This window comes from Hemicordylus capensis, chromosome 2, assembly GCF_027244095.1.
Source record: "Hemicordylus capensis ecotype Gifberg chromosome 2, rHemCap1.1.pri, whole genome shotgun sequence".
In the NCBI taxonomy this organism is placed as follows: Eukaryota; Metazoa; Chordata; class Lepidosauria; order Squamata; family Cordylidae; genus Hemicordylus; species Hemicordylus capensis.
The window spans coordinates 210496942-210508413 of NC_069658.1; the positions used below are offsets into that span (position 1 = coordinate 210496942).

At 45.9% G+C, this 11472-nt stretch overlaps 1 protein-coding gene across 1 annotated transcript; it reads left to right on the forward strand.

Moving 5' to 3' along the window:
- The first annotated feature begins 248 nt into the window (after nucleotides 1-248).
- On the forward strand, nucleotides 249-10145 carry NR2C2AP (nuclear receptor 2C2 associated protein). The gene is made up of 6 exons (XM_053289420.1): nucleotides 249-408; nucleotides 4344-4444; nucleotides 6644-6734; nucleotides 8430-8535; nucleotides 9155-9222; nucleotides 9665-10145. The coding sequence occupies exons 2-6, from the start codon at nucleotides 4410-4412 to the stop codon at nucleotides 9779-9781; spliced, it is 417 nt and encodes a 138-aa protein (XP_053145395.1). The 5' UTR covers nucleotides 249-408; nucleotides 4344-4409; the 3' UTR covers nucleotides 9782-10145.
- The last annotated feature ends 1327 nt before the right edge of the window (nucleotides 10146-11472 follow it).

Below are 11472 nucleotides of genomic sequence, written 5' to 3' on the forward strand. Positions count from 1 at the left end.
TCAGCTCCTCCTGCATCCTTCTTTTGTAGGAATCTCAGCACAGGCTAGATAGAACTGATTGCCCAGAACTGCACCATCTGAATCTTCCTTTAAAAAAAATCAAATGTTATTTTCTTATTTGTCCTGGTTGTGCTCAAGCAGCGCCACCTGGTGGTCAGGGAGAGGATAGGTCAAACCGGAATCTATTTTTCCCCCCAGCAGCACAAGCCTGCAAACTTTTGCGTCGTGTGTCTTTAAGAATGGCAGGAAACAGGAAGCCAGGAGGAGGCACATGGCAATTTCTGGCTCGCCCCCCTGGCTCTGTGGTTGGTGCTGCTCCTCCCTGGAAAAGAGAAAGGAGCCCCCCAGGAGGACCCGTGCAATAGTGGGGTGCCGCAGAGAAGACCCACTCCTTGTAACCCTCCGCAGGTGGGTACAATTTGGAGCAGGGAGGTTGCCAACGTTTGCACCGCCCCCTGCTCCTCTGCCATTTCACATCGCTCGATTTGCAACAGTGTTGCGACGCTGCTGGGTCGTCTTCCGCCTCTCCCTGGAGCTGCTCTTTCAAGGCTCAAGACAAGAGCAGCCCCGGAGGGAGATTTCCCCCTACTCTCTGCTGAGCTGGTGGCAACCCTCAAACTGGGGCACAGAAATGGCTAATCACTGCTTGACTGCGGTGCTTGGTTTACACTTGAAATAAGCCACCGCGATCAGACAGCTTAGTTATAAGTTAGAAAGTGTGTGTTGTTTTACTCTGGAAATGTATACTTTGTGTTTAGATCTGTCTCTCTATTTTATTTTATACTACCCAAACTTTTTACGTCTCTGGGCGGTTTACAACAGAAAAGTGGAAACGTTAGTTAAAACAGGATAAATGACAGAAAAGTTAAAACAAAATAAATGATAGAAAAATTAATACATTACAACAATTTAAAAATTAAAAAAAAACTTTAAAACTATGTTAAAACTATTATAACAATATTTAATTAAGAGCCTGGGTGAACAGATGCGTCTTTAAAGACTTTTAAAATGTTGTCATTGATGGGGAGGCTTTTTTCTAACTATCCATCCGTCCATCCCCTTCTAACTAGGCAAAGAGGCACCTTTGAACGTGGTGATTCTCTTTTATTTAGCAGGGGGAGAGCAACTGGCCCTACCCACCCCCAGCACAGCATCCCTCCAGTGACTGTTGCTGGTGTCTATCTTGTGTTTCTTTTTAGCTTGTGAGCCCTTTGGGGACAGGGAGCCATATTATTTATTGATTATTCCTCTGTGTAAACTACCCTGAGCCATTTTTGGAAGGGCAGTATAGAAACTGAATAAATAATACTAATAATAATCCACCCACCCACTGCCCCAAACTTCCATCTCTGGGCATTTCACAGCACTGCAACATAAACAAAAAAAGAGATCAAAACCTTAAAACAATTTAAAACCACAAGTCTGGGTGAATGTCTTTCAAGACTTTAAAAAAGTTTTCAGAGATGGGGAGGCTCTTATTTAAGCGGGGAGTGCATACTACATTTCAGAGAATGCATATCGGCAAGGTCTAGACCCCATCTTCCCTGATATTCCCACAGGGAGCTGGGAAACCGTTCTCCTCTTGATCTTTAATTTATTATAAATGCTTCCCCCACCAAAAAGAAGGGGGAAAGTACTATATGTTCTGTTGTGAAGCTGCCTTTTGACTCAGTACCAGGGAATTCAGATTAGGGTTGGTTTTAGGGTTTTTCTGCTGAAATTTTGCAAACGACATTCATTTATTTTAGATATTTGAGCTCCATGAAAATGCTGGTCTGTTCAGCAGCAATAAGAAGCTGGGGGGAGGACGGGACCCTGAGGCCACTTCCTAACCACCCTGAGCCATTTTTGGAAGGGCGGTATAGAAATTGAATTAATAATAATGACCCTCAGAGGCACGCTGCCTCTCAATACCTTGGGCCTGATCTAGCAGGGCTGATCTTATGTTCTAAATCTAAAGGCAAATTCTGTGCTGGTTTAGGAAAGGAATTGAAAACAAAACTGCAAAGCTGAGGAATATTTTTTTGGCTGCCAGACTGATAGAAAATGCAAAATTTCCCCATATTTGCCCACCAAAATCAGCATGCTGGGATGGACCCAGTTTGTTCAAACTCCACCTCCTTGGTAGCTTTATTTATTTTATTATTTTATTTATTTTTATTTAAAATATTTCTATACCATCCAAAACTTGTGTCTCGGGTGGTTTACAATTAAAATAATTTAAAACATTTAAAACCCAATATTAAAAATATTAAAATCATAAATCTAATGAAAAGCCTGGGTGAATAAATGTGTCTTCCGTGCCTTTTTAAAAGTTGCCAGAGATGGGGAGGCTCTTATTTCAACAGGGAGCACATTCCAAAGTCCGGGGGCAGCAACGGAGAAGGACATAGGACATAGGAAGCTGCCATATACTGAGTCAGACCATTGGTCTATCTAGCTCAGGATTGTCTTCACAGACTGGCAGCGGCTTCTCCAAGGTTGCAGGCAGGAATCTCTCTAAGCCTGTGGCAGGGAGTAAGCAAGCTGTTAGTGGCCTGATTTGGAAAAACAGACTTGGGAAGAACTAACTTTGGGTTTGAGCGATAGAACCTCCTTTCGAGGTCCCAGAAAGAAACCTTCAAGGAAACGGGACGGAACGGGTGCCCCCATACTAGGGAACTGGAACGTTCCCCTTCTCGTAATCAGGTTAGTAAACCTGTATGTCATTTCTGCAATGCTCCTGCCTAGGAATAGGGAGTGAAGACGCGACCAAGAGGTTCACGCGGATGAGACAGTAAATCTCTTCTGGAAAAGTTTGTATGGTTATGTGCAAAAAGACAAGAGTATCTCTTCTAAACAGCAATGGGACAAATTGTGGAAATGGACGTTGGACGTAACCCCCCCCCCCCGATTACCTGAAGTGCCTTGAAATCCCCCACCCCCGAGTTACAGTACTACCTGCATATACTTCATAACCTTGTGGGTTTCCAAATCATTGTGTGTAAATTTTTGTAGATATATGATGTACAAACAACCACTTTGTATATAATTGTGCTTTGGTAACGTACTGTATGCTTTGGTAGTTTGTTGGTTCAATAAAAAAAACTTGTCCTATCTTGGAGATGCTGCCAGGGAGGGAACTTGGAACCTTCTGCTCTTTCCAGAACGGCTCCATCCCGAGGGGGGAATCTCTTGCAGTGCTCACACATCAAGTCTCCCATTCAGATGCAACCAGGGCAGACGCTGCTTAGCTAAGGGGACAGGTCATGCTTGCTACCACAAGACCAGCTCTCTTCTCCGGGCCCGTTCCCAAGTAGCCACCAGACGAGCTGGTGGCAACCGCAGACGAACCTCTCCAGGTGATCTTAACAGGCGGTGGGGCTCATGGTGAAGAAGCTGCTTTAGGCAACTTTAGAAGGGGATCAGACAAAATTAATGGGGGAGAGGTTTATTGCTGATTGTTACTCATGTCAGCTATGTGAAGCCTCCATGTTAAGGCGCAGTATAACTCTGAATGCCACATGACCTGCTTGTGAGCTTCCTGGGATTCTGTGGCCTTTCTTGGAATCAGCATGTAGGACTGCGTGGTCTCTTGATTTAGTCTAGCAAGATTTTTCTTGTGTCTGCCAGATTGTGCCTACACTTTAACCGATTTGGCTAACTTTGTGTATCACTATGGCAGTAAAATTGTGTGCCCATAAAACGACAAGTGGATCCAAGCTGTAGACAATCCTGCTTTAAAACAAATCTTTGGTTAGAGTGTTGGACCAGGACAAGGGAGACCCGAATTCAAATCCCTGTCCAGCCATGAAGCTCACTGAGTTACTTTGGCCCAGTCACGTCTCTCTCAGCCTAACCCACCTCACAGGGTTGTTGTGAGGATAACCATAACCATGGACGCTGCTCTGCGATCATTGGAGGAAGCCCAGAATACAAATGTAAAAATAAACAAAACAAATATTGACTTTTATGCATAGCATAGTCTTTATTTCGGTCTTTGACCAGCATAACAGCAAAATAGACAAAAATGGTTCAAACAATCTACTCCTATGAAATAAGAAAAAGTCTCTATAAAATTACTTAGTATAGTAAGTAGAAGAAGCTAGAAGTTAAGACTACTAACATAAAACTATATATAAAAGTTAGTCAACACTAATAACAGAATGACACTGAGTATAAAGGTACAAAGACAGCAAAATTATGTAATTAATACAGAGCGGTGTTCAATCTCATACCATATTGTATTCTATACTATGTATGGCAGCAACCTATCCTGCGAGTGGAGGCAACATACTGTACATATAGGCTGTAGAATATTTAGTTTATGGCTCTAACTGGGTTTCAATTCACTTCCACAACAGGTTGTTTCTAACCGAGTTGTCATCAGTGGACTTACGCTGCCAGGTGGCAGATTTGTCGGCATCCAGATGGCTTCCTTGATTTGTCCTGAGACCATCAGCAGGTCAGCATCTTGGGCACTTCCTTAAGGAGAGAAATGACGAGCCTAAGGTTGATTTGGGGGCCTTTAAAAAAAACAAAACACCCCAGATCTTTCCGCTGAAACTCTGTGCAGAATAGGGGTGTGCAATTCGGATTTTCGGGTGATTCGGCTCGGACCCGAGCCGAATCACCCCCGTTCTGTTTTGTGCCCGAATCTGGGTCACCCGAATCACCCTTGATTCGGTTCGGATTCGGATTTAATCCGAATCCGAATCCGAATCGATTCAGGGGGTAAAAAGGGGCCCAGGGGCAAAATTTTGGGGTGGGGTGGTAGTGCCCAATGGGTAGAGTCTACCACCCCAATTTCAGGGGGATTGGGCAAAGTCCTGATTTTTTGTGAATTTTTAAAGTTTTAGTGACTTTGGGGCAGTTCGGGGGCATAGCATGGGATTTGGGCAAAAGGAGTGGGGTGGGGTGGTAGTGCCTAATGGGTGCAGGCTACCACCCCAATTTCAGGGGGATTGGGCAAAGGGCTGATTTTTGGTAAATTTCTGAAAATTTCATGTCTTTGGGGCAGATTGGGGCATATTGGGGCAGAAAGTGGGGGCTGGGGCAGAATAGTGGGGTGGGGTGGTAGTGCCTCATGGGTGCAGGCTACCACCCCAATTTCAGGGGGTTTGGACAAAGGGCTGATTTTTTGATAATTTTTGAAGTTTTGGTGACTTTGGGGCAGTTTGGGGGCAGAAAGTGGATCTGCCCCAAAATAGTGGGGTGGGGTGGTAGTGCCTCATGGGTGGAGGCTACCACACCAATTTCAGGGGGATTGGGCAGAGGGCTGATTTTTTGAGAATTTTTGAAGTTTGGGTGTCTTTGGGGCAGATTGGGGGCAGAAAGTGGATCTGCCCCAAAGGAGTGGGGTGGGCTGGTAGATAGTGCCTGATGGCTGGAGGCTACCACCCATCCCCAATTTAAGAGTGATTGGGCAGAGGGGTGAATTATGGTGAATTTATTTGTATGAGGTTTGTCTTCATAAGGTGAAGTGTGCTAAATTGATTACTTCCTCATATTATTCATAGTAAAGGAAAGTGTGAAAAAGTGAAAGTGGGGTCATGAGAGTTGTTTAATGGAAAAAAATCTCATTTGCTATGATAGAATGAGAATTCACACCTAAGTTAGGTGTGAATTCTCATTCTATCATAGCAAATGAGATTTTTTTCCATTAAACAACTCTCATGACCCCACTTTCACTTTTTCACACTTTCCTTTACTATGAATAATATGAGGAAGTAATCAATTTAGCACACTTCACCTTATGAAGACAAACCTCATACAAATAAATTCACCATAATTCACCCCTCTGCCCAATCACTCTTAAATTGGGGATGGGTGGTAGCCTCCAGCCATCAGGCACTATCTACCAGCCCACCCCACTCCTTTGGGGCAGATCCACTTTCTGCCCCCAATCTGCCCCAAAGACACCCAAACTTCAAAAATTCTCAAAAAATCAGCCCTCTGCCCAATCCCCCTGAAATTGGTGTGGTAGCCTCCACCCATGAGGCACTACCACCCCACCCCACTATTTTGGGGCAGATCCACTTTCTGCCCCCAAACTGCCCCAAAGTCACCAAAACTTCAAAAATTCTCAAAAAATCAGCCCTTTGTCCAAACCCCCTGAAATTGGGGTGGTAGCCTGCACCCATGAGGCACTACCACCCCACCCCACTATTCTGCCCCAGCCCCCACTTTCTGCCCCAATATGCCCCAATCTGCCCCAAAGACATGAAATTTTCAGAAATTTACCAAAAATCAGCCCTTTGCCCAATCCCCCTGAAATTGGGGTGGTAGCCTGCACCCATTAGGCACTACCACCCCACCCCACTCCTTTTGCCCAAATCCCATGCTATGCCCCCGAACTGCCCCAAAGTCACTAAAACTTTAAAAAATCGCCAAAAATCAACCATGAACCAAATCACCCGAATTCTTTGTGCCCGAAATTCGGGTGATTCGGCTCGTGCCCGAAAAAATTCGGGGGGCATCGGGGGTGATTCGGTTCGGCCCCGAATCACCCGAAATTGTTCGTTTCGGGCACAGATCGTTCTGTGCCCGAAATTTTTTGCACATCCCTAGTGCAGAATCAACTTCTTCATGAACAGTCTTTTAAGGCAAACAGTTGTATCTTCTTCCTCCTCCTCCTCATGGTTTCCTCTTCAAACACCCGCAGGGTCAGCTCCGTCCTTAACCGAGAGGTAAAGCAGTTTGGGAAGAAGTACATGTTTGATGGGAACGAAGAGACCTGCTGGAACTCGGACCAGGTGGGCTGAAAGGATTAACCAGGGAGGAAATAATCACATGCATAACACTGAGGAGAGTGTTATGCATAACAAGAAGTGAGAGCTGGTCTGGTGGCTGCAAGTATGACTTGTCCCCTTAGCTAAGCAGGGTCTGCCCTAGTTGCATCTGAATGGGAGACTAGAAGAGTGAGCACTGCAAGATATTCCCCTTAGGGGATGGAGCCGAGCAGAAGGTTCCAAGTTCCCTCCTTGGCAGCATCTCCAAGATAGGACAAGATTTTTTATTTATTTTTAATAGGACAAGATTTTTTAATTGAACCAACAAACTACCAAAGCATAGGGCTGAGAGAAATTCCTGCCTGCAACCTTGGAGAAGCCTCTGCCAGTCTGTGAAGACAATGCTGAGCTAGATAGACTAATTATCTGACTCGGTATATGGCAGCTTCCTGTGTTCCTATGCTCTTGATGCTGCTACCCCTGCAAGGCAGCCCAGTACAGTGTTAGTATCCCCATTGTACAGGTGGAGAAAACTGAGGCTGACAGAGTGCCCCAATCCACGTAGCTAACTCATGTCAGAAGCAGGATTCAAACTAGGGACTCCCTGATGAGAGAGACATCATGGCTTTGAGTAAACATGCCCTTCAGCTGGTTTTTCAGAGTTCTAGAGCTGCCAACTTTTTCCCTGGCAAGGCTCCTCTGTTTGGAACAGCTGGTGTTCAAGTGAAGGTTTTTGCCATCCCCACAGCCACAGTTTGGGGACACAGGATTTTCAGCCATTGGATTTCTCCTAGATCCCTGCCGCATTGTGGTTTGTGTCAAGGTTATTGCCCAAATGCTGAAAGAAGAGGAGCCCTGCCACAAAATATGCTGGCAACTCTAGGAGGCTCTCTTTGACTCGATTTGTCAAGCAGAACCATGGAGAAGGCCTGATACATCCATGGATGCGGAGGCAGAGGCAGAGGAAATGGTGGGGAGGGGAGAGGCAAAGCACAGAACAGAGTGCCCACAGATAGGGATGTGGAGAACCAGTTTGATCACGAACCGGACCGCTGCGAACTGGGACGGTTCGAACGGATCAGTTGTGGAGCGGATCAATTGCGAACCAGTTTGAGCTGGTTTGTCAAACCACTTGACCCAGCCAATCGGTTTGACCGAACCCATTTGCATACCTGTGATTCGGTCCGAATTTTGACCGAATTGCGCCAAATCGTCTTTGCACATCCCTACCCACAGAGCTGTTAAGAGGGCTTCAGTTTCGGATACTTTGAAATTTAGAAAATGCCATCAATGCCACATTTGACTTCAGCCTTCGTTGGCTTCCTGCATTAGGAGAAGGGACCATAACTTGGCTCTGAGTACCTGCTGTGTATGCAGATAGTCCCGGGTTCGTTCCCCAGCATCTTCCTTGAAAAGGATCTGAGAGTTAGGAAAGCCCTTTCTCTGCCAGAATCATTGGAGACCTGCTGCCAATCAGAGTACACAACAGCCTAGATGGATGTAGGGTCTGTCTGACTCGGTATAAACCAGCTTTATCAATCACATTCATTGCAGAAACTTTATTAGCATGTTCAAGTCTTCCATTTCCAAGGAATGGGCAGTTTGAAATATATCCTCTGCATCATTTTTTTTTTTAAAGCTTGCACTTGTACTAAATTCTCCCTTTTAACCAGAATTTCTCTTCTCTGGTTTTTGGTGTTTTTCTTTGGCTGGTTTCAGGGCACCATCCAGTGGTTGACGCTGGAATTTCCACAGCCCGTCCAGGTTTCCCAAATCCAGATTCAATTCCAGGGAGGCTTTACCAGTCAGAAATGCACGTTACAAGGTACAGAGCCCCAATGTGGCTGAAAGTTGTTTCACGGGATGTTCTTATTCCTGAGTCACTAATCTTTTGAGAAAGAGGCACAAAAGTCACCTGACATACTAAATATTGGCTAGATCTATTGTTGCACCCAATAGAATTAAAAGACCCTCTGCTCACCTGGTCACAGCAAATGCCCCAAGTGAATCTTAACTACTTCCACGTCTTAAATTTCCACATTCAGGTGCAGTCTATCCCCAAATACTAGACTCCGAGAGTAAACAGCTACCACTTTCATATCCTGCTTATGGGTTTATCAAAAGCACTGGGCCAGTAACTGTTGGAAACAGGACCTTTGATCAAATTCAGCAAACTTTTTTTTTTTTTTTTTTAGGAAAGTCTAAATTTAAGTTGCAACAATTTGCACCACTGAAGAGGCAAGCTACTGCTAACAGGAAATTGGCTAGCCTCATCAGCACATGGTGGAAACCTCCCACTCCTCAGCATTTCTCCTGGTTATTTTCACTGAAATTGGGGGAAGCAATGAGGGGGAAATTACTGTCCCTATACCACAGTGTAGTAACCATAATTGCAGGCAAATCTTCTCCAAACTAAATCCTTCTCTCCTTCGGTTTTTTTGAAGGTTGCAGGAAAGGAGAGGAGCTTTCTCCAGTTACTTCCTTCTATCCTGAAGATACCAACTCCCTCCAGATATCCTTTCTTGACCCACGGCAGCGGGTGGTGATGGACCAACATGCATTGCTGAAGAGGCAAGCTTCTGTTGACAGGAAATTGGCTAGCCTCTTCAGTACATGGTAGAAACCTCTAAGGAAACCTCCCACTTGTCAACATTTTCCCCTCATTATTTTCACTGAGACTGTGGGAAGCAATGGATTGGGAAAGCTCCACATGTCAGTAAAACGGGATTTGGGAACTAAAATTAGAATTAACATAGAGTAACGGTTTGCCACGAGGCAGTGAAGCTTTATCGCCACAGCGAAGATACGGTCAAGGTGGCAGCAACACGTATTTTGCATGCGGTTTGCAGCACTTTTTAAAACCAGCCACAATTAAACATGGTTCTCCCTCTAAAGTTGAGGATTCTGTGGGTCCCCCCACCGCACACGCACCCTTCCTTGACTGCTCCTTCCACAACTTCCTCCTCCCCGAAACAACATTGGATAAACTGAAGATCACCTTTGAAAACAGCACAGATTTCTTTGGACGAATTATCATCTACTCCCTCGATATTCTTGGGGGAAAGCTTTGATGCAGAAGGGAAGCAACTTTAAACACAGCTGTGGCCAGTTCTCCATTTCGATGGCTGTCCAAGAACTTCCCACACGTCCCAAGGTGACATTCCCAAAATACGTTTTGGGTCTTGATGTCCAGACAGCCCTACTCCATTTCCACACAGCTGAATTCAGGACAGTGTATATCTGCCAGATTTCCCCCTTTTTCTTCCACCATTTCTTTTGTGGACCATTTCTCTCTCCTACGGGCAAAGTAACGTGTGGACTTCATTCAAACAGCCACCTGGGCTCATTTTATGGAGCCGAATCTGAAAAGATGGGAGTCTTTTCCTTGTATCCGCACTTCAGCATGCCTTCCGAAAATAAACGAGTTTTCAAGTAGTCTCTGGTCTACAGCCCTGTTACCTGAGTTCCTTTACATTGGAGATTGGGGGCTTTTTAGTTTAGAAAAAAGACAACTGTGGGGAGACATGATAGAGGTCTATAAAATCATGCATGGTGTGGAGAGAGAGAGATTCTTCTCCCTCTCACATAACACTAGAAGCAGGGGTCACTCCATGAAATTGATTGCCAGGAGGTCTAGGACCAACAAATGGAAGTACTTTTTCACACAATGCATGATCCACTTGTGGAACTCTCTGCCACAGGATGTGGTGACAGCCAACAACCTGGATAGCTTTAAGAGGGGTTTGGATGACTTCATGGAGGAGAGGTCTATCAATGGTTGCTAGTCAGAGGGCTGTGGGCCACCTCCAGCCTCAGAGGCAGGATGCCTCTGAGTACCAGTTGCAGGGGAGTAATGGCAGGAGAGAGGGCACATCCTCAACTCCTGCCTGTGGCTTCCAGCGGCATCTGGTGGGCCACTGTGTGAAACAGGATGCTGGACTAGATGGGCCTTGGGCCTGATCCAGCAGGTCTGTTCTTATGTTCTTATGAGACCCTGTGCATGCAAAGTGTTTTGGTGCAAGGGAGGACCAAAGTACCAGTTGCAGGGGAGCAGCAGCAGGAGAGACGGCATGCCTTCATCTCCTGCCTGTGGGCTCCTCAGAGGCATCTGGTGGGCCGCTGTGTGAGACAGGATGCTGGACTGGATGGGTCTTCTTGGGCCTGATCCAGCATGGCCTGTCTTCTGTTCTTATGGTGTATCCTTGACCCACAGGTCTTCCCTAACGCAAACAAGCCGTTGAGTTGACTCGGGTTCTCAAACTCAAAAGGCCATAGAAGCAGGGGATGGTGAGTGTTGTGGTGACGGCCACTAGCTTGGATGGCTTTAAAAGGGGCTTAGACAAATGCATGGAGGACAGGGCTATCGATGGCTGCTAGTCTGGTGGCTATCTCCACTAGTCTGCATGGTGTGGAGAAAGTGGATAGAAATCCTTCTCCTTCTCACATCACACTAGAACCAGGGGTCATCCCATGAAATTGATTGCCAGGAAATTTAGGACCAGCAAACTGAGGTACTTTTTCACACAACGCATAATCAGCTTGTGGAATTCTCTGCCACAAGATGTGGTGGCAGCCAATAACCTGGATGGCTTGAAGAGCGGTTTGGATGACTTCATGGAGGAGAGGTCTATCAACGGCTACTAGTCGGAGGGCTACAGGCCACCTCCAGCCTCCAAGGCAGGATGCCTCTGAGTACCAGTTGCAAGGGAGTAACAGCAGGAGAGGGCATGCCCTCAACTCCTGCCTGTGGCTTCCAGCGGCA

Bases quoted from the DNA above. Each gene is read 5' to 3' on its own strand.
- NR2C2AP (XM_053289420.1), top strand. From the start codon at position 4,410: ATGGCTTCCTTGATTTGTCCTGAGACCATCAGCAG. The intron at 4,445-6,643 runs GTCAGCATCTTG...AAACACCCGCAG, and splicing joins TGTCCTGAGACCATCAGCAG to GGTCAGCTCCGTCCTTAACC. The intron at 9,223-9,664 runs ATATCCTTTCTT...TGCTCCTTCCAC, and splicing joins AAGATACCAACTCCCTCCAG to AACTTCCTCCTCCCCGAAAC.